The sequence below is a fragment of the Eutrema salsugineum genome, unplaced genomic scaffold (genome assembly GCF_000478725.1).
Source record: "Eutrema salsugineum unplaced genomic scaffold, Eutsalg1_0 scaffold_9, whole genome shotgun sequence".
In the NCBI taxonomy this organism is placed as follows: Eukaryota; Viridiplantae; Streptophyta; class Magnoliopsida; order Brassicales; family Brassicaceae; genus Eutrema; species Eutrema salsugineum.
The window spans coordinates 5,087,027-5,109,123 of record NW_006256342.1 but is presented as its reverse complement, the minus strand read 5'-3'; the positions used below and the strand labels follow the sequence as shown (position 1 = coordinate 5,109,123).

At 40.5% G+C, this 22,097-nt stretch overlaps 4 protein-coding genes across 4 annotated transcripts; 2 read left to right on the top strand and 2 right to left on the bottom strand.

Annotated features, from left to right (window-relative positions):
- Window positions 1-8,004: 8,004 nt before the first annotated feature.
- LOC112082850 lies at window positions 8,005-8,873 on the bottom strand. Its single transcript, XM_024150430.1, has 2 exons — window positions 8,383-8,873; window positions 8,005-8,338 (listed from the first exon to the last, which is right to left on the bottom strand). Exons 1-2 carry the CDS (start codon window positions 8,871-8,873, stop codon window positions 8,005-8,007), a joined length of 825 nt encoding a protein of 274 aa, XP_024006198.1.
- A 5,980-nt stretch (window positions 8,874-14,853) lies between these two features.
- LOC18009311 (expansin-A1) lies at window positions 14,854-16,486 on the top strand. Its single transcript, XM_006390941.2, has 4 exons — window positions 14,854-14,935; window positions 15,059-15,210; window positions 15,309-15,621; window positions 15,727-16,486. Exons 2-4 carry the CDS (start codon window positions 15,081-15,083, stop codon window positions 16,031-16,033), a joined length of 750 nt encoding a protein of 249 aa, XP_006391003.1. The 5' UTR covers window positions 14,854-14,935; window positions 15,059-15,080; the 3' UTR covers window positions 16,034-16,486.
- A 1,042-nt stretch (window positions 16,487-17,528) lies between these two features.
- Window positions 17,529-18,912, top strand: LOC18009474 (40S ribosomal protein S23). Its single transcript, XM_006390940.2, has 4 exons — window positions 17,529-17,623; window positions 18,187-18,342; window positions 18,437-18,563; window positions 18,656-18,912. Exons 1-4 carry the CDS (start codon window positions 17,619-17,621, stop codon window positions 18,794-18,796), a joined length of 429 nt encoding a protein of 142 aa, XP_006391002.2. The 5' UTR covers window positions 17,529-17,618; the 3' UTR covers window positions 18,797-18,912.
- Window positions 18,913-19,407: 495 nt separating this feature from the next.
- Window positions 19,408-21,523, bottom strand: LOC18008195 (agamous-like MADS-box protein AGL30). Its single transcript, XM_024155553.1, has 10 exons — window positions 21,339-21,523; window positions 21,183-21,239; window positions 21,059-21,077; window positions 20,902-20,965; window positions 20,613-20,694; window positions 20,428-20,524; window positions 20,284-20,346; window positions 20,063-20,206; window positions 19,613-19,936; window positions 19,408-19,514 (listed from the first exon to the last, which is right to left on the bottom strand). Exons 1-10 carry the CDS (start codon window positions 21,521-21,523, stop codon window positions 19,500-19,502), a joined length of 1,050 nt encoding a protein of 349 aa, XP_024011321.1. The 3' UTR covers window positions 19,408-19,499.
- Window positions 21,524-22,097: the final 574 nt, after the last annotated feature.

Sequence of the window (22,097 nt, the reverse complement as noted above, 5' to 3'; positions counted from 1 at the left end):
TAAGAAAAACCTAAGATGAAGAACTAACAGATATGAACCCTAGCTAGCAAGTTAATCAAACATTCAAAAAAAACCCTAATTAACACTAAACCTAACAGGTGATCTACTCAGACATGGTTATTGAAACAACAAACATGATGAATAGAAAGCAATAGATTAAATCGAAATAGATAAAGGGGTTCGAAATCTTCTCTCTAAACGAACAGAGTACAGACTTGTCTCCCCAAGCTCAGAAATCGCAAAAGTCGAAAAAATCAGAGTATCTCTCTCTCAATAATCTAGGGTAATCGTAAAAAGGGAATAAAAATCCTATATATATCTCTAAGACACGTTTTGGGCTTCCTTGAAAACGTTTAGGCCCAACTCCTTCTTCAAATAGGAAACAAAATCGCCTTTTCCTTATTTCTCTGACAAGTGTCGAGCGTCACTCTCCATGGTGTCGAGCGTCACTGAAGCACAAAATTCATTCTTGACGAATTTGATCCTTCTTAAGCTCCAAAGTGCTCCAAAGTCTCCAGCTAAGCTCCAAACGTACCTATGACCTGAAAAGACTCCAAAAGACTCGAAAGACACTAGAAAGACTCTATAAATAAGACCTATACCATGGTTAAGAACCATAAAAACCATGATATATCAACTCCCCCAGACTTAGCATTTCCTTGCCCTCAAGCAAACAGAACACCAAATAAGAGAAAGAGGTTTGAAAACGCAGAGACTCAACCTTTCATTGGAACATCGCTTTTGGCCAGTCACCCTGCAACTCAACTACTGCTTCATCATTCCAAATCGAACCACCATGTACTTCTCCGTAGACATTCACAGCTTTCCAGATTAAGTCCAAAATTCCACAACATTGTCCATAAACCCTCATCGCTGGATCTCACTGATGATTCAGATGCCAAGAACCTTCTAGACTCTTTCCCATTCTGTACTCAAACAAATCAGCCATACAAACTTTGATACTTTTTCTCTCCCCCAGACTTATTCTTTTCGCACATTCATCATCTTTTTCTTTTTCTCCTTTTTGTTTTTTTTTATGGCGCATACTCGATAAGAATAAAGCTGCGAGTACTGATGGTGTTTGCCATCGAGTCCCCGAGTTGTCCCCTTACTTTGTATCAAAGGTTTTCAGCGAATAGTGGGGTCATGGGAAACATTCCTACCCCTCACTTCCTTCCTTTGTGTGATCATTCCAACTTAGAAGCGAAATAATGGGATCATTGGAAACATTCCTAGCCCTTCACTCCTAAGCGAAAATCATCTCAATCTTTTTGCCCTTTTTCTTTCTTTCTTCATTTTTTATAGCTCGTCACAGGGAGAGAAATACCAACATTAAATTTCACACAGGCTTTCATTGATCAAGTACGAACGAAGAATCAAGCTCTAAGGCATTAGTCACATCAACGAGTTAAAAATGAAGTTCAGAACTTAGCTCAGGTTAGTGGATTCTGTTGGAAACATGGACGCCTCTAGTTAACTGGTCAGCCCTTGGATTTTTCATTAGTCGGATCTAGACTGAATCTGCAGCAGTGGTCACTTAGATGAAAGGTCAGCACAATAGTTCCAGGAAAAGCATCATAATCTCCAACAAGTTTTGACTCAAAAACGTTTTGACACGACAGACTCTAAGAAAAACAAACACAATGTCAGCAACTACCTCCCCCAGACTTGAATAACACTGTCCCAGTGTAATCACATCCGAAGTTGGTGACAAAAGAGAAAGTCAGAAGGATGAATGCAATGGGTTAGAATATCTTACTACTCAGTTAGGTCGACCAACACACAGCTCAGATTCAGATGAAAACAAGCTTAGGTCGAAAGTGCCAGGGTGGTGACGAGCGATACCAATGATGGTGTCGAGAGACACCACAGTGCAGAGAGCAATCATCGCGAGCAGAGACACAAGAGTTCACCGAACATGACAGAGAATCATCTATGTTAGCACTGTCAGATCACTCAGAGAGAAGTTAGTAGTAACAATACAACCCATAGAAGCATAAATCCAACAAAGTCTCACAACAGGTGTAGCTGACACAACAGACTCAAACAAACGGAAAGAAAAGATAAGAAAAACAAAAGAAAAGAAAACAGAACCGGAATGACAAAGGAACTAGTCCTCATCGCTAGTAGTAGCATCGTCAGATGGTGTGGGTGAGCGAGATCGCGGGCGAGTAGGGCGAACACATCCGCAGCGAGAGAGAGTAGCGATGACACTCCAGATGCTCTGAAAACTCTGAATGACATACCGCTGGAAAGCAGCAGCCTCCCTGGGAACCTCTGGCTCAGTGGGAAGATCTGGAAGAGGTACTGGGGTTCCTGCGGAGCGAGGTATCTGGTCATCCTCGGAGGTAGAAACACGAGCTCTGGCATGAAACGAAGCGCAGCGCATTCGGTGCCTATGTCAGTGCGTGCACGATCAGGGAGCTGAATCCGGAAGGAACCAGCTGCAGTGCGAAAAGACCACTGATGGTTGTGGTTGATCCAAGAGGCGTGGCGCAGGTGATCCAAATCAATAGCTCGGCGAGTCGTGACAATGGTGTTGTTCTCCGTGCTGATCCTAAAATGCTGGAAGATAGGGGTCAGCAAGCTACCAACAGACTCAGTCTGCTGCGTCGTACCAGAAAAAGGCTATGGCTTGCAAGGAAACCAAGTGATGAGCGAAAACGGCTCCCATGTTGACGTCAGTAGCGTGCGCGGAACTCCGATAATGCTCACTATCTGTCAAATCACCAATGCCTACATAGAGAAGAGCCAACTCAGAGAGACGCATCTTACCCGGAGTCGACTTGCACTGAATGGTGTTGCCGATGACACGGAGGAGGAATCGCAGAACAGGGTGGCGCACGTCGGTCTGGGACGTAGTCTTCGAATCATAGCGTCCATTCCCAAAATGGGACCAGAAATCCTGCACATCGAACATCTGAGTAGGAAGGCTGACTCTCGGGAGGTCCTTGCGAAACTCATTTATGGCACACAGGTCGCGAAAAGGAAGCCTGTAACGAACTCCGCGGATCATGAAGGTCGGAGTGCCTTCCTGGGCGTTCGGAGCATGTTCGTTGGTGTAGTAGATGCGAACAGAGGCTAGGAACTGACGAACAAGGTCAGGAAACAGATCGTAGGGTCTAGTAGCCATAGATCCCAATCCAAGCTTCGTCAACAAATGCAGGAGCTCAGAATCCAAACCCAAACGCCTCATATCCAGAATGTCCAAAAACCTGGTGGGGAGTAGCTTCACATTGAGCCAGGCGTTGTAGAAGAAAGTGTCGTAATCATCCCAGTCATCTGAAATCGGCCTGTGTAGACACTCAACGCTCTCAGCAACAGCTCGAGGTGGCTCGTCCCAGATCCTGCGTGTTGGAATGCGCAGATTCTCCCGTTTAGGCCAAGGGCGCCTAATCCTCTCGTCTGGTGAATTAGGGATTGCAGGAGGCGATGGTGGTGGTGAGGCGAAGGTTCGTGGCGGTGCAGCAGGGCGAAGATGGGATGTCGGGAACACCTGCAACTCCTGGGAGTCAAGGAATTTGACCATGTAGCGAGATCGTGCGAGTACAGCGCTGACGGTTGCACGTTGCCACAAGTCACCATCCAAAACTTCGACGTGGTCCCCGAGTTGGAAGGTTACTTCGACTGGAGGTTGCGAACTGGAGGCGGCGTCCCTGCATTGTCGCTTGCGTGGAGGCATCTGCAAAAGAAGAAACAGAGCAAACCAACAAAAGAAAAGAATCTCAAGTCAGCGAATATGTATAGCACAATCGATTTACTCCAGCAAGCCTAATGAGCAACAGCAATGATTCCAGCTACACATGCATTCAGAAATCTCCCTAATTCCAAAACAAATTTCACACTCTAAAATTTTCGAAGTAAAGTTGGCATGAAGAATGAATTTCTCAAATCTAGCCAAATGAACCGTTTAAAGCGCATGGGGGTGGTTGAAATATGCCCTAGATGGATCGCCATAGGTAAAATCGAGCAAAGCATCAACCCAAAAAGAGCAATTTCGACAAACATACCTGAGGTACCGAAATCGAAAAAAGTGGAGATTCGAAGTGTGTACCTTGTTTGAATGGAAAATCGATGAGAGAAACAGGTAGAGGGTGAAAATCTGATGAGGTTAGGCTTTGGAATCACTCAAATCGGTGAAGATTTGAGTAATTTGGGTTTTGGTGAGGGTGGGTATGGCGAAAGTGTCGAGTGCGGCGAGGAGGAAGGGAGAAAAGGGTGTGAGGGTAAGGGTTTTAAATAAACGTGGGAAAGAGAGAACTTACCTGTATGTGAGTGGCGAGCGACACCAAGGGTGGTGACGCGCGACACTTGCAAGTGGGAATGGTATTTCCTCGTGCCCGATCCGCTCCCGATTCCACTACGGTTCTGAAAATCCGGTTAAGCTAGGTCCTAAATTTTTTTTTTTTTTTTTTTGAATAGATGACAGGCGACACCGAGGGTGGTGTCGCTCAACACCAGCCCTGTTTTACCTAAAACATAAAAAAGAAAAACGAAAATCAACTGAAACAAAGGACTTATGTACACACTCACCAGTGGATTGCCTTCCACCAAGCGCTTGTTTAAAGTCATTAGCTTGAATTGATGGTGATTCAGGCAGGTGGTGCACCATCCAGAGGAACAATATGTCCATCCAGAATCTCAGCTTTGGCCCAGTAATGCATCACCCTTTGTCCATTCACTGTGAATTCTCTGCTGCCATCTGGTGTGAGGAGGACGATGGCACCATAGGGGCAAACCTCTTTGACTATGAAAGGACCTGACCATCGAGAACGAAGTTTACCAGGAAAAAATTGCAAACGAGAGTTATACAGAAGTACCTGATCATTCGGTTCGAATTTCTTGGAGAGGATTTTTGAATCGTGATACGCCTTGGTCCTCTCTTTGTACAACTTCGAATTCTCATAGGCGTGGTGCCTGATTTTGTCCAACTCATTCAGCTGTATCAGTCTCCTTTCTGCAGCAGACTTGATGTCGAAATTCATTAGCTTTATCGCCCAGGCTGCCTTGTGTTCGATCTCCACTGGAAGGTGACAGGGCTTTCCATAGAGCAGGTGGAAAGGTGTGGTGCCTAGAGGTGTTTTGAACGCTGTCCTGTACGTCCAGAGTGCATCGTCCAACTTCGCAGCCCAGTCCTTTCGAGTTTTACCCATTGTCTTCTCCAGGATCTCCTTAATCTGACGATTCGAGACTTCGACCTGTCCACTTGTCTGAGGGTGATAAGGAGTTGCAACTCGATGATGAACTCCATGTTTTCTGAGGAGTTTCTCGAAAATCTTGTTAATGAAGTGAGAACCACTATCACTTATAACAATTCGAGGCACTCCAAAACGAGGAAAGATGATGGTCTTGAACATCTTAAGAACCACTGAGGAATCGTTGGTGGGACTGGCAATGGCTTCGACCACTTTGAGACATAATCAACAGCGACCAGGATGTACTTGTTCCCATAAGAAGAGGGAAAAGGACCCATGAAATCGATACCCCAGCAATCGAATACCTCAACCTCAAGGATGAAATTCTGTGGCATCTCATTTCTTTTGCTGATCTTTCCTCTCCTCTGACAAGCATCGCACTGCGAGATGAAGGCATGTGCGTCGCGAAACATGGTAGGCCACCAAAAGCCTGCTTGAAGAACCTTAGATACTGTTTTGAATGTCGCAAAGTGTCCAGCATATTCGGATCCATGACAATGAAACAGCACCTCTGGAACTTCTGACTCTGCAATGCATCTTCTGTAAATCCCATCGGAACAGTGCTTGTACAGATATAGCTCATCCCAATGGTATCTTCGCAGCTCTCTCAGGAACTTCATCTTTGCATAGCCCTTAAAGTTCTCAGGCTCAGCCTCTGCAGCGAGATAGTTGGCAATATCAGCATACCAAGGACGTTGGGTGGCAGATACAACAGTTGAACTGATCTTAGGAAGTCTGCTTCGAATTCGAGAGGTCTCTGTGTTCGGCTGAGCAGGGTGACGCGCGACACTAGTGGTGGTGTCCCTCGTCACTAACGTTACCCAATTCGAAAAACCTGCAATTTTTCGTCAACCCTGCTTTGGAACTCGGTTTCCACATAGTATACATTCTCTTCTGGCAGGAAATCGTCTATGGGTACGTCGTCTTCAACCCTGATGTGGGAGAGGTGATCTGCCACACCATTCTCAACACCCTTCTTGTCCTTGACCTCAATATTGAACTCTTGAAGGAGTAACACCCATCGCAGTAATCTCAGCTTTGCATCCTTCTTCTGCATCAAGTATTTGAGTGCAGAATGATCTGTGTGCACAATCACCTTCGATCCCACAAGGTATGGTCGAAATTTCTTAAAAGCAAAGACCACAGCCAACAGCTCCTTCTCAGTAGTAGCATAATTCCTTTGAGTATCATCCAGAGTTCGACTGGCATAGTAGACTGCATGAAGCTTTTTGTCCTTCTTCTGACCTAGAACAGCACCAACAGCAAAATCACTAGCATCACACATCACCTCAAAAGGCAAATTCCAGTCAGGAGATTGCACGATAGGGGCGCTTATCAGAGCATGTTTGATCCGTTCGAACGCATCAAGACACTCATCTGTAAACTCAAACTTAGCATCTTTGCATAGCAGAGCAGTAAGAGGACGTGCAATTTTGCTGAAGTCTTTGATGAAGCGACGATAGAACCCTGCATGACCCAGAAAACTTCTAACCGATTTCGCAGAATCAGGTGGTGGCAAGCTCGTCATGACGTCAATCTTCGCGCGATCAACTTCGATGCCAGCTGCAGAAACCTTGTGCCCAAGCACAATCCCAGCTCTGACCATAAAGTGACACTTTTCCCAGTTAAGGACCAATTTACAACGATTTTACGACGATTTTTTTTTAAAAAAAACTTTTTATTTTAAACTTTTTTTAAAAAAAAAACAATCAAACCGTCGTAAAATCATCGTAAATTACAATGATTTTACAACGATTTCATAAAATATACAAAGTCCCACATCGGTAGTGTTGGAAAATTTGTTCTAATATATATATACATGCTCATAACTATTAAACATCAGTGTATCACTATCATCAGAGTAACCACCGGCCACCACGGATCACCAACGGCGACCACCGGCGACCACGGATCACCAACGGCGACCACCGGCGACCACCACCGGCGACCACCGGTGACCACCACCGGCGACCACCGGCGACCACCAGCGACCACCAGCGACCACCAGCGATCAACGGCGACCATCGGCGACTACCACCAGCGACCACCAGCGACCACCGGTGACCACCGGCGCAGGAGGAGCCACTGCCGCCGGAGGAGCCACCACCGCCGGAGGAGCTATCACCACCGGAGCCACCATCGCCGGAAAAATTAAAAAAAAATTAAAAAATCGTTGTAAAATCGTCGTAAAATAAATAAATAAAAATAATAAAAATAATAAAAATCGTTGTAATATCGTTGTAAAATAATAAAAATAATAAAAATTGTTGTAAAATCGTTGTAAAAAATTAAAAATAAAAATTAAAAAAATATTAAAAATAGTTCTAAAATCGTCGTAAATTAGCGACGAATATAAATCGTCGCTAATTACAACGAATTTACGACGAAATTTGATTTACGACGATCGATTCACGACGATTTAATTTTCGTCGTAAAATCGATGCAAACACTCATTTACAACGAATTTACAACGAATATGGTCGTTGTAAATGAGGTGTTTTCTTATAGTGAGTTGATAATGACTGGATAAGTAGAATTAGAGCCTAGGAATGCGTACCTTAGCCCTGCAGGGAGTTGTTTAAACTCAATCTTGGGCGCTTTCTCCTCACTCCAGTCGGATAGCTGCTTCACCTTCGCAGGAGTCTCAAGCTGTTCAATCTGCGATGTTAGCTGCATCACATGCTCGCTGGAGTCCAACATCTTCGAGTAAGATGCTGAAATTTCGTCCAAGTGTTCAGCTTCAGATGCAGACGTGGTTAGAGCTCTCTCAAGTGGGTCTGTAGGCAGCATCTCATGGAAAATCTCCTCATCAAACCCTAAACCCTAAACTCTGACCATCGATGGTGGGCTTCTTCATCAGCTTGTCCATGTCAAAGTTCATCACCAGATCTCCAACATTCAGAGCAATCCTGCCTTTCCTGACATCGATGATAGCACCTGCTGTAGCTAGAAAAGGTCTCCCAAGGATAAAAGGATCCTTAGGCTCCTCTCCATACTCCAGAACCACAAATTCAGTCGGTATCATGCAGTCTCCAACTTTGATTGGAACATCTTCTAGCACCCCTTCAGGTATCCTTGTCGAACGATCAGCTAGGATGAGAGATATCCTTGTCGGCTTGAAATCAGTCATACGAGATTGACACCTACTGAATAAGGCATGAGGTTAACACTTAAACCCAGATCACACAGCGATCTCTTGAATCTCTCTGTGAAGATAAAGCAATCCAAGACAAAGCTTCCTGGATCAGACAGCTTCTCTGGAATTCGGTTCTGAATCACTGCACTGACTTGTTCAGAAATCATCATCACTCCTTGTTCATGGCTGAGATTATTAGTCACCATTCGCTTCACATAACTTCTGATAACAGGAGTGATCTTTACAGCATCAACCAAGGGAATCTCAATCACAAGCTTTTCCATCAGGGCCTTGCATCTTGCTTCATCAAGCTCTTGCTTGGACTTTCTAGGGCTCCTTGGGTAAGGAACTTTAGTTTTGTAGGCCTTCTCCTCTGCAGATTTCGGATTCGGAGCATCAACGGCTTCGCTCTGCAGTTGGTGACGCGCGACACTAGTAGTGGTGTCGCTCAACACCGGCTCTGCAATCTCAGGAACTTCTTCAGGGTTTTCCAAATTCACGACTTCAGGTGCATGAGGCGTCTTTTTAGGCTCTGAACTCATATTTTTACCACTTCTCAACGTGATAGCACTGCAGTGGTGCCTCGGATTGGTGTCAGTCTTCCCAGGAAGAAAACCCTCTTGCCTTTTAACAGAACCTGCAGTTTGGGCTACCTGCGTATCGAGCTGCTTGACATGAGTGTTCAAAGCTTCGATTTTCCCATTCAGATCAAGCTAGAGAGCATCCATCTTTCCATTAAAGTCCACGGTGAGCTTCTGCTGACCTTCCAGGATTTGTTCCAGAATAGACTTCATCTCATTTTCAGGATTTTGAGGTTGAGATGAAGAAGTGTTGTAGTTTCTGAAAAAACTGTTGTTGGAAAAAGGCTTCTAGTACTGAGACTTAGGCATGTAACCAGAGAAGTTCTGATTACTGTTGAAGGTACTCCTCTGATTATTTCCACTGTAATTCCCACTGTAGCTTCTGTTACCTTGCTGATTACCAAACCTCTGACCCTGAAATCCTGATCCACTGACAAAGTTGACATCTTCTTCCTCAGCTTCATCCTCAGGTTCGAAACTCTCCACCTCCTGTGCGAATCTGACAGACTTCTTACCCACTAAAAGGCTGTGCACAGAGTCAAGTTTAGCTTTCACCTCAGCGATCTGCGATCTATCCATGTTCCCAGCTTGCTTCTTTCGCTCAAGATCTGCATTATTGGTGCTATTTCTGGATGCCAAATTTTCGATGAGCTTAACAGCTTCTTCTGGGTATCTGGTGTTGAAGTTACCATTGCTTGCTGCATCAAATGCCATCTAATACCTCCAGTCGATGCCTCTGAAGAAGATACCCAGCAACTGCACATCGCTGAAGCCATGATGGGGGCAGTCTCGCTGGTACTATTTGAATCGTATCCAAGAAGCTTTGAACGCTTCAGTTGGTTCCTGAGAGAAAGTCGAGATTTTCATCCTCAACTCCTCAGACCTAGCATCGTCGAAGAAGTTGTGCAGGAAAGCATTCCTGGTATCTTCCCAGGTGGTGAGTGATCCTGGCTCCAACTGCTTCAACCAGTTAGCCGCTTCTCCAGCTAGAGAATAAGGAAACAGCTTGCAGAGGAGGAAATCGTTGGACACTCCATTGTATTTGATGCTGGTGACCAAGTCCTCAAACCTTTCAATGTGATCCATAGGGTGCTCATGAGAGTGGCCATGGAAAGGATGCTGACCCACAAGAGTGTAATACACAGGCTTCAGCTCAAAATCGTTTCTTTGAAACGCAGGGGCGCGAATCGCAGAACGATTTGCATAGAACTGCTCAGGCCTGTTGTAGTCTCCAAGTGTTCGTCCACGACCAGCTGCAGGTGTAGGTTCCCTCACATTCCGATCCTCTGGAACGTTTATCTGATTTGGAACGATCACAGCATTCCCACGCGGTGCAGGTGGTGGATTCTGGTCAACAACATCCACTAGTAAAGGTGCTGGTGGAATGATGTTGCCATCTCCATCAAGCCTTTGGCCTCTCGCATTGCACACATGACCCTCTTGGTCTCTCCAGATTCCATCATTATCACGAACAAGTCCATTGGCGTTTTCCATCATTGCCGGATCTCTTGCTTTCCTGTTCGTTCGCTCTAACTCAGCTAGTTCTTCGTTGCTCAAATTCACTAGCGGGATGTCCTTGTTGCTTCTGGTTCCACGAGTATGCATAAACCTGAAACACCAAAAACAAAGAGAGAAAACAAAATAAGTAAATTAGGTTATAAAAAGAAAGGTGTCGCGCGACGCTCGACACTAAGTCGAAAAACTTAGTCGAAACTCAAAAACTAGGTTTAATGGCGAAATCAAGTCCCCAGCAACGGCGCCAAAACTTGATCTGCTCAAAGTTTAATCCCTAAGCTACTCTGCAAAAGCACAGATGTGCAGTTGTAGTATCTAGGGGTCAAACCACAGAGACAAGAGATCACTCAATAAACCTTGTGTAGATGGAGTTACGCTAAGCCGAAGTATGCGGAACAAATAGCAATGCGACAGAAATAAATAAAACAGCAATGAAAAAGGTTTGAAATTCGATGTGATAAAGGATAGGTCTAGGGTGATTTTCAGGAGATCAATGAATGCAGATCAACTTAACAAGTCAGGGTTCAGATATTAAGCACGGTTCTTGAACTCGAAACACAGAACTATAATTAACCAACTTCCGTTGTGAGAGTTATCTAAGTTAAAATCCTAGAATTCCAAATTCCTTTGCAAATCCTACAGATTTAAACCAGCCTTAATTGCACAAGTTCGATATGTTCACAAAGCTCCTAAACCAAATTCCTTTGCGAATAGTTACTTTGCTCAACTCAGGTTCTTTCCAGTTATTCAATTACACTTCCGTGTCAATCAAGCAACCTAAGATCTAAGTTCTAGGTGATCAATCCAGAATTAGCTTTAAGAACAACCTAAGATGAAGAACTAACAGATATGAACCCTAGCTAGCAAGTTAATCAAACATTCAAAGAAAACCCTAATTAACCCTAAACCTAACAGGTGATCTACTCAGACATGGTTATTGAAACAACAAACTTGATGAATAGAAAGCAATAGATTAAATCGAAATAGATAAAGGGGTTCGAAATCTTCTCTCTAAACGAACAGAGTACAGACTTGTCTCCCCAAGCTCAGAAATCGCAAAAGTCGAAAAACTCAGAGTATCTCTCTCTCAATAATCTAGGGTAATCGTAAAAAGGGAATAAAAATCCTATATATATCTCTAAGACACGTTTTGGGCTTCCTTGAAAACGTTTAGGCCCAACTCCTTCTTCAAATAGGAAACAAAATCGCCTTTTCCTTATTTCTCTGACAAGTGTCGAGCGTCACTCTCCATGGTGTCGAGCGTCACTGAAGCACAAAATTCATTCTTGACGAATTTGATCCTTCTTAAGCTCCAAAGTGCTCCAAAGTCTCCAGCTAAGCTCCAAACGTACCTATGACCTGAAAAGACTCCAAAAGACTTGAAAGACACTAGAAAGACTCTATAAATAAGACCTATACCATGATTAAAAACCATAAAAACCATGATATATCAGTAAACCCTAATTTACAGATTTCAATTTCTTTTTGAAATCATACAAATACCGTTCGCAAATTCGATTATGAGTTTCAAATAGGCCACTAAACCTCGTATTGAACTAAAAATCCCCAAAAAAACCCCCGATTGAGCACCAAAATTTCTTCCCAAAAAAAAAATCGCAAACCCTAAAACTCAAATCGGACAAAAATCAACGAAACCGCAATGACAGATAGTAACCTTGCCGATCTAGACGGATGGGCGATCCTCGGATGAACAAACCACCGCAAATTGACGCCGGTCTGGACGATTTCGACGGAGTCGTCACGAATCGCAGGTGAAGAGGAAGAGAGGAGAAGAAAAAAGGGGAAACACACGAAATGATTTTTTGGCCCAAAAATAATTCATTTCCCGAAAATTACCACGAAATCTCCTCCAATCGCAATGTGACACGTCGCGAAGAGACGGGGTCATCGAGCTCGCGCGGATGAACCGATCCGTCAATAATGGGTTATATTTCTTTTTTTAAAAATACACTTTGCCTATAAATCCGGGCCCGAACTCCTTCTCCAAACCCCCACTAGACATGTTCTTATATACTAGATTATATTTGTCTAATCTTCCAATGTGGGACTTTGGATTGATTTCCAAGAAAATTATCGTTTCGAATCTAACCCAACGAGTAAAAGCTGAAAACTCAGCTGACATGAAATCTTCCAGAGATCATAATCAGAACGTGAAAAATGGAATCTTAGATTATAAAAATTTATTAATACAAAAAAAAAGTAAAATAGAAAGAGATGGTCTCCGGACCGAGAGTTGGTTAAAGGTCGTTAAAACCGGCTTCAACACTACCTTAATTTTAATAAATTAACTTTTTACCAATTTGCCCTTGCTCCTACTATCACGCTAATGGTTATGATTTATGGTGAATCATTTTTATACACGCAAACAAACATGCGCAAAGAGTGGTTGTCTGATTTACATCTGACTAAGAAAATAAAAACACAAGATAGAACAAATACCTAAGGATATAAATTAATTATCTATCTCGGAAAGGTTTTCAAGTCCCTACGTAGATTTATATGCATATGTAATTTGTATATTTATCACATTAACCCATTCTTGTTTTCTGTTAAAGAATCCGCATCAACACATTCGCATGCACATTCATATATTGACACGTAATTAAATCTTCACTAACTTTCTTATAACTGTTGTTGTCGATACCGTTTATCTAGGTGTGTAAGTAGCGCTAATTCAGCTAGATACATTTTTTATTATTTTAAATTTTATTAGTTAATCAATCGTTAGTCTTTTCTAGTTTTCTTTCACTGTTAACTCAAAGAAAATATAAGTCAAATTGATCTTATTTTTTTGCGTCTTCGTAGAAATATTCATAATATTTTGTCAATGCTCTCACTTATGCTTCTTTTTACATATCCTATTTACACAACGATTATTCAAAAATCTCAAAAAGAAAACTCGAATTATTACAACGCTAGAACATTAACAAAAACTAATATTTGTTCCATTTTACTAATAGTTCCAACCAAATGAATAGATTGACAATTTGGTATATATTAAACATGAATACACATTTTTGAACTTTGGAAAGGGAGGAGATGAGTATCAATGATTAGTTGGTGTTATATACTCTAATCATTTGAAGATGAAATCAATCAACACTAAAATAAACAATTTAAAGAGGATGGATTCGTGTCAACTTTCTTCAGTTCATCTATCAATACATGCTTACAACGTTAGCTTGAAACGGCGTTTGTCAACCACATGCGGGGGTATCTTTGTTTTTCATTTATTTATCTTTATTTATTAATCTGTTTGTATATATATGTTTTGTTTCCTACTATTATTATAAAATAATTATTTCTGAGACATTGGAGAAGTAGCAAACGGACCGTCCATGATCTTTTGTGGACCCATGTTTTGAGCTGAAATTACGGAAACTTGGCCGTCGATTTCTGCCGTTGAACTTCTTCACCTTATTAAATTTAATGTGCATTTATTTTCTCGATGCACAAAGTAAAATGTGATCTCAAAATCGATATTCTAACTAACCCTAATAAATTCTTCCGCAGAAACACCGAAGAAGGTCCGCAGAAGTTCGATACTTCATCACCAAACACATGTAATTTTCTGTTTTTGTCATTAAGTAATTTAATTTATGTACTTCAGCGACATTTTTTCACATAATCCAGACACGACTGCATCGATCGTACACGATTTTTTTTGATAATTTTCAAAGAAATATCATTAAGATTGTTACAACACATCGAAACATAGACTGAGATAAACGAACGACAAAGCTATATGTTTCGTGATACATCTAACTCAGATCAGACCACTGTGACCCACTTGGATTCTAACTTGAATTTTCTGTCTTTATTTTATTTTTCCTTGCTTTTCTATAATTTTTTCATTTTATTAGTCTGTTTCAACCCCGGTTAAAAATCATAAAGCATACCAAATACAAAACTTTAGACTGCCTATTTTTGAACTATTTTCTTTTGCTTAATTGTTTAAATTGACAGATTAAATACATTTTTCAATGGAAAAGTGGTGTTTAATTATGTGTGTTTCAAGGCTCCTGAGAAAAAAGAAAACACACGACCCGTCTTGTAGCTCACATGTGTCTTTGCCTCTTTGCTTTTTCATGCCATTAAATATTAAGATTTTCAGCGGTTTTTGGTCCCCAACATTAAAATAATTTTATTTTTGTTATTACATACTCCGCTCATTAATATTTAATATAATAATCCCAACTTTATATACATATATATACGGGAAAAAAAAAACCGAAAAAGAAATTGCATTCCGACTCTTGGCCTTGTTTTAATTAAAAAGGAGATAAAATAAATGTATTGAAAAGGAGTGCATGCATGGTAGTTGCATAATCAGTGGCAAAAACGTAACTTTGCACTCGCTAAGTTTTTTCTATAAATTGAACCACTCGCCTCCTCTGCTTTTTCCAATTCTAAACCAAACAACAGATTCTCATAATCATCTCTCTCTTTTTCCTCTTTAAGAACGGAAGAAAGATCGAAGCTTCGAAGTAATCATTTCCTCTCTCTCTCTCTCTCTCTCTCAAACACACATGACACATTACTAGTTTTAGCTCCTTTCATCTTCTTCAAAAATGTGCTAAAAACTGATCGATCTTACTACCAATATGCAGGTTATAAACAAAAATTAACAAAATGGGTCTTATCGGCTTCTTGTTAATGGTTATTCTCGGAGTAATGACGTCATGCGTCAATGGCTACGGTGGCGGTTGGGTAAACGCACACGCTACATTCTACGGCGGTGGTGATGCCTCCGGCACAATGGGTAAATTCTCCATCTTCACCAAAGTTACAATATCATTAAAGCTTTAATCTTTTTTTTAGCATTCATCACAATTCTTAAAATTTTCTCTCTGGTTTCAGGAGGTGCTTGTGGTTACGGAAACCTCTACAGCCAAGGGTATGGAACAAACACGGCGGCGCTGAGCACGGCTCTGTTCAACAACGGGTTGAGTTGTGGTGCTTGCTTCGAGATAAGATGTCAAAACGACGGAAAATGGTGTCTCCCTGGTTCGATCGTCGTCACAGCAACTAACTTTTGCCCGCCAAACAACGCTTTACCTAACAACGCAGGAGGTTGGTGTAACCCTCCTCAGCAGCATTTCGATCTCTCTCAGCCCGTTTTTCAACGCATCGCTCAATACAGAGCCGGCATTGTCCCCGTCGCCTACAGAAGGTAACTTTTTTCCCCCCAAAACAGAGCAAGAAACAGAGCAAGAAACAGAGCTGCTCTGTTTTAGATTAGAATCTTACTCTGTTTTTTGGACTTTTGTTTTTGCAGAGTGCCTTGTGTGAGAAGGGGAGGAATAAGATTTACGATAAACGGACATTCTTACTTCAACCTCGTTCTGATAACCAACGTAGGAGGAGCCGGAGATGTTCACTCGGCGGCGGTTAAGGGTTCAAGAACAGGGTGGCAAGCTATGTCAAGGAACTGGGGACAAAACTGGCAGAGTAACTCTTACCTAAACGGACAAGCTCTCTCTTTTAAAGTCACAACCAGCGATGGTCGGACCATCGTCTCCAACAACGTCGCTTCCGCAGGCTGGTCCTTTGGCCAGACCTTCACCGGCGCGCAGATACGCTAGGTCGAGGGCAATTTGGTAAACTCTCATATCATTTGACTAAAGTGATGAAAACAAGTGGTTCGTGTGGTAGTAGTAGAAAGCTTAGAGAAAAGGAGGGCATATTAGTAATTTGGTCCGTTATTTCAGTTTGGGGTTTTACCTGAAAAGAAGTGGTGTGCTTCGAGTGCTTGATTTTGCACAGGCCTTGATGACGTCATCTTTTGGGACTTTTTTTTTTTCTTTCTTCTTATTATTGGTAAGGTTTTAGAAGTTTTACTGATGCAGAGGTGGACTTAATAAGTACCACCCGCTAGTAGTAAAAATTCCGTTTGTATCTCCTCTTGAAGCGAGAGGGAGAGTTTCAGCTTTTCAAGAAATTGTTAGATTTGTATTCTGAGTGTTCTAGTCAAGTCATGTAATGTTGTAAATTTTCAATTTTTACAAGTAAGGAATATTGGTGATTTGTTATTTTTACTTTATGAGTCTTATTACATCGCCATATCGAGTAAACAAAGTCGGCATGTATTTTTTTTATCATGTTCACGCTCGGCATATATTTGTTGGAAATCTTATTAAATTAATTCACATGAATTGCATGGAAAAAGCATAGTTCTAGATATCTTTTCAATTGTTAGGAAATTGTTATTACACTAACCTGCCAAAGACATTATTTCCGACCCGTTTTAAATATACTTGTATTGCATTTGCATGTGAAGAGATGTGATCATTTGATACTCTTAATCCGTAACCATATGCTTTTTTTTTATATATACAAAGAAATACACATTCATCTCACGTCATGTGTCCGCCGAGTTGTAACCGTCCGCTCACTTTTTTGTTCCCCAAACGTAGCAGATTCGTTCAGAACTATAAAACCTATAAAATGAATAATCTCACTATATAGATGTTTATAAAAGTGTTTTATAAGAAGATATTTCGCAGAGCAGAGACAATATATATATAGGAGGATCCATTAGGAAAATAACGGAGCTAATAAAACAAGGACTAGTTTCTCGACAGGCTCGTTTAGCCCGCAAATCCGCATATCTATTAGATTTTCCTATACTTAGCTTGTAGACAAAAAAATTTTAGCAATTTGCGGGAAAAAAAAAACACCAACTGACTTACAAAAAAAAAATAATAAATTGGAATACGAACAACAAGTCGTGACAACAAAAAAAAAAGAAAAAAGAAGAAGAAAAATAAGATTTGAGGTGCACGTAGTAACAGTCACGAGTGATACAGAACAACCGAAGCCATGTGGTGTTCTGACATTTTTTTTTGTTCTATAACTACCACATGATCAGTCCTAAAGGTCACTATCATTCGTATTGCTAACCAACATTTTTTTTTAATCTATGGGCCTTTTCTAAGCCCATTACACTCTAGATTCAAACCCAAATTCAATCACAAAACTATAATCTAAAAATAACAATGTTATAAAATACGAAAATACACCCGTGGGTAGCACGGGTCAATATCTCTTATATAAAGACTCACTGCCTTCACTAGGTTTAGGGTTTTCGCAGCCGCTTCTTGAAACGATCTCATCTTTGCTTGCTGCAAATTCCTCTTTGCTGTTAATCTTTCTCCTCCTTCGACAAACATGGGGTATGTTTCTCCTCTCTTTGATCCTTTCTCTGTTCGTTACTTTAACGTTAAATCGAATTGATTTCCTTGTTATTTCGGTGAATTATACGAGGGCTTTATTCAGTCGATCGAGCGTGCTTTTGTTTTTTTAGCTGGAAATGGTTTCATGATTCGATTTTTTTCATTGTGGTTTCTGATTATCATTGCTGAAGGGATTCTCACGCAATATAATTAATGCGTGTTTGTTTCTAAATATGTATGTTACTCGTTTTTTTTTTTCATCTACGGATCCACAATAGATTATACTTAATTGTGCTACGTGTTTGTTATCTTGATTTGAGAACATAATGCAAGGAATAATAGCTAATCTGGAGATTTAGAGTGTGCTGCTTTTATGAAAGCTTAATGGATTACTATGCTATGATTTCTAAACCTTAATTGCATATGATCTCTAAGCTGCATTGCTTATTTTTGTGTGCTTGGCTTATTATAGCTCTTACTCATGATGAATTTAAGATCAAGTTTTTAACTTCTTGTGAATACTTACTATGAATTGCTTCTACTTTGGTGATGATATGTTACAGTAAGCCAAGGGGTATGGGAGCTGCACGCAAGCTCAAAAAGAATCGGACTAAGCAGAGGTGGGCAGACAAGGGTTACAAGAAGTCTCACCAAGGAAATGAATGGAATAAGCCTTTTGCTACATCTTCTCACGCAAAAGGAATCGTCCTTGAAAAAACGTAAGGCTATAAAGAATCTACAATTGGCTTCTTTAATCTCTCTGCTCTCTTTTTTTTCCTTAGTGTTGATGAGTCTCTTTGTTTGATTATGCAGAGGAATTGAGGCTAAGCAGCCTAACTCTGCTATCCGTAAGTGTGCTAGAGTACAGCTTATCAAGAATGGAAAGAAGATTGCTGCTTTTGTCCCCAACGATGGTTGTTTGAACCACATTGAGGAAAATGTAAGTTGAATCAAATAAAGAAAAGCCTTTGTAACAAAACATGGATTAGTTTCTGTCAAAGGTTGAGTCATGTTTTGTTTATATTGTTGCAGGACGAGGTCTTGGTTGCTGGATTTGGTCGTAAGGGTCATGCTGTGGGAGATATTCCCGGAGTTAGGTTCAAGGTCGTTAAGGTTTCTGGTGTTTCCCTCTCTGCTCTCTTCAGGGAAAAGAAGGAGAAGCCAAGGTCTTAAACAAAGGTTCTAGCTAAGTTTTTGAAGTTTGATTTTGATGGCATGAAGCACTTTTCGTTTATTCAGTTAAAAAAGAACTCTTGTGTTCTGTTCTACTTTACGATTCAATAACTTGATGTGCTAAAACTTTTCTTTTTTTAGTTCAGTCCCCAACCTTATAATATGTTATTGGTCTTTCTTGAATCAGTTTTTGTCATGTGTCGAAATACTATATATTTCGCTTATTCTGTCTTTATCATAACCATCCAATATCTTTACTTTGAATTTATCAAATAGCTAGTCATCACAAAAGTTAGCTGTCCTAAGCTTATATCTAATCTGTGAAATTGAAGAAACGTCTACTATGTATTTCAATTGGTTATGTGGTTGCTCTGTTTTGGCTTTGCGGCAAACAAACTTGAGGTTGTAACTTAGAAGAGAAGGTCCAAAGATGCTGTATTTCCCGGAGCATTGCTTAGGATTTCTAATAATATGAATAACCGAGAAAATACGTTACGTGCAGTATCAACAACTATCAAGGTAGGTCAAAAAAAAATACAGAAGATAAAAAAAAAAAAATCGACCATGGTTTAAAAGAATGTCTTGAGTTACAAGCAACTTAATATGGTATCGTATCTTTTAGTATGTGTCCCTGTAACGTATCAACTTAGCTTCTTTCAAGACGCGTTTTCGGATCAACACTTCGTTTTTATGCCGGAGATACTTATAAGTTTGGCTGCTGCAAGTTCAGAATTTGTCAGAAACAGTCAGCAAAACAAGACCTGCAATAAAAGAATCGTGAAGCAAATGAATGATGAGCAAAACCGTAGTTTATACCCGTGAGAACAGAGGCTCATCAAAGACAGAAACAGGATAAGTTGTTAACGTCTCAGAAGAAGCCCAGTTTCCTCCAAACTGAGGCCTATAAGATGCTTCCAAGATCTGGCTAACGTAGTAATCCGCTGGAGTTCCTAAAAGATTCCACTCAGCTAGTTGCTGAAGCTTTGAATCATCTAGGAAGCTGAGATTGCTGAATTGCAGGTTTGGATCAGCAGATGTCCCGGGAATGCCGCCGGTTTCTAGTTTTGGTCTGCTGGTATCTGAGCTTTTACCAAAGAGTCCTGAGTAACTTTCAAGAGATGAACTTGCGGAGCAAGTTAGGTCATTGTATGTATGATGAAACTGCGGATTTGGGTCTTCTTCTTCTACATTAACATTCGTTATGACATTGTACGTGTGATGAAACTGCAGATTTGGGTCTTCTTCTTTTAAAGCAACATTCGTTATGTCATTGTACGTGTGATGAAACTGTGGATTTGGGTCTTTTTCTTTTACAGGAACATTCATGTTTTCATCGTTACGAACCCATGAGAAACTCTCAAGTTGTTGTTCCATCTCCATTCCAAAATCTAGATCTATATCGTTCTGCAACTGCATGCATAAACACAATATGTAAGCTTTATTATATACACATAATCCAAAGATCTCTAGTGTCCAAATCGATGTACCTGATTTTTGCATTCCGAGGACATAAATTGATCCTGCTGGTGTTGCACTTGCAGCATGTTAACCTATAACTCGTAATAAGATCGATGCATAAGTTTTGTAAAATGAAACCATAACTAATCGTTTTGGGAGATGGATATATATACCTTATGAGCACGGATTTGATACAAAGATTTTCTTAGTGAATTTTCTAGTTGCTGTAAATCATCTACGTTGTCAATCTTCTCTAGCTCGGTCCAATAGCTATATCGGAAAATAATGTAACTCATTAATGAGATAGCAAAAACCGAGAGGAGATTTTAACTGAAAGCATATAGAGGGATTTTAGCACCTTAGTCGTGTGTGTAATTCTGATAAGTGTGTTTGCAGAAACCTGACTTTTTCTCTAAGAACCTGAAAGTTCCCGGTTGCGAGAAACAATTGGATTAGATGATATTTTCATGATCAGTATATAACTATAAACATCATAGTAGTTAGTTGTACTTACCTCAATTGTTGATTTACTGAAAAGATAACAAAAACAAGTCACATTAGTAATAATACTCACAAATACTAAACAAGAACAAACAGAGAAAGAGTTCACAAGATTATTAATATATGTGTAATAATATGTACATACCTTCTGTCCAGAAACTCTGCTATATTTACATCGTGGTCAAGCTTTATAAATGTTTTCTTCAAGGCCTGAGATATTGTAAGAAGGAAACAGTATTAATGTTACTAGTTTAGGAGATGAGAAGAGAAAGAGACCAAACAGAGCCAAGCAAAACCACTTACTTCAAGAGTTTCCAACTTCCTGTTCAAACGTAGACAAGAAGAAAACACAAAATAGTTACTCTCAGTGTACAGTCTACGCAAAATATTCTAAAAAGCGTGTTTTAGGAGAGTCAATGGAAGTAACCTCTTTGCCCTTTCTTGAGGAGTGAGTTGAGCAAACTTGGCAATGACTTCTCCAATACTAAACAAACCCCCACAAGCAGAACATCAAAACAAAAGCCAAAAACTAAACAGAACGATGTTTAAACAAGCCTTTGGTACAAAGAAAGAGTCACTAGACCTGTGTTTCCCGCAGCACAGTGAAGCCTTTCCCACAGGAGAGAACATGAGAAGCACAACATCTACATCGCATAAAATCGATAACTCTTTAGCCTTTTTTATGATCCCATGTTTTCTTTTCGCATACGTAACTTGACGTGCAGTAAGGTTCTCTAGTTTCTTTATCTTTAGCTTCACTCGACCCATCCTGCATACCTTTGCACCAATCAGAACTATTTTACGTACACTGAATCAAATTTCAGGATCCAAATGCAAATTACAGAACTATCTTGTGCTAATCGAGATACTCTAACTGAAACTCAAACGAACAAAAGCAGAAGACAACCCATTTTCAAAACCAATAGTCAGTAACAAGAATCAATGGAAATAGCAAAGATTCATACTTTCGTCAATTAAGAATTGGTATTTTACCAATTTTGGGAAAACCCATAAAAAGAAAGATCGAAATTGGAAATAAAAAGAAAACCCTAATCAATGTAAGATTTGATCAACCCAAAACAGGAAGAAAAAAACTCACCTAATCTAAGAAAAAACAAAACTTTCCTTGGATTCGGATTCTGAACCTAAAAATGAAAACACTTTCCTTAATGGGGAAGAAAGGAGAAAGAGAGAGAGAGAGAAAATGTCAAAAAACGAAAGGGCAAAAAGCCAAAAACAGAGAGCTTAGAGACGAAGGATGATCGTGAAGGAGAGAGAAGAAATAGGTTGGTGATTGGGACGACCGGTGTGACCGCCAAAATCGGAAATTAGGGTTTGAATT

Coding starts and splice junctions, on each gene's coding strand:
- LOC112082850 (XM_024150430.1), bottom strand. CDS start 8,873: ATGAGTTCAGAGCCTAAAAAGACGCCTCATGCACCTGAAGTCGTGAAT. Junction 8,339..8,382: donor GAGAGATTCAAGAGATCGCT/GTGTGATCTGGG, acceptor CTTATTCAGTAG/GTGTCAATCTCGTATGACTG.
- LOC18009474 (XM_006390940.2), top strand. Junction 18,343..18,436: donor GGAATCGTCCTTGAAAAAAC/GTAAGGCTATAA, acceptor TTGATTATGCAG/AGGAATTGAGGCTAAGCAGC. Junction 18,564..18,655: donor TGAACCACATTGAGGAAAAT/GTAAGTTGAATC, acceptor ATATTGTTGCAG/GACGAGGTCTTGGTTGCTGG.
- LOC18008195 (XM_024155553.1), bottom strand. CDS start 21,523: ATGGGTCGAGTGAAGCTAAAGATAAAGAAACTAGAGAACCTTACTGCA. Junction 20,695..20,901: donor AGCAGAGTTTCTGGACAGAA/GGTATGTACATA, acceptor TCCAATTGTTTC/TCGCAACCGGGAACTTTCAG. Junction 20,207..20,283: donor CCTCGGAATGCAAAAATCAG/GTACATCGATTT, acceptor TTATGCATGCAG/TTGCAGAACGATATAGATCT.
- LOC18009311 (XM_006390941.2), top strand. CDS start 15,081: ATGGGTCTTATCGGCTTCTTGTTAATGGTTATTCTCGGAGTAATGACG. Junction 15,211..15,308: donor TGATGCCTCCGGCACAATGG/GTAAATTCTCCA, acceptor CTCTGGTTTCAG/GAGGTGCTTGTGGTTACGGA. Junction 15,622..15,726: donor GTCCCCGTCGCCTACAGAAG/GTAACTTTTTTC, acceptor TTGTTTTTGCAG/AGTGCCTTGTGTGAGAAGGG.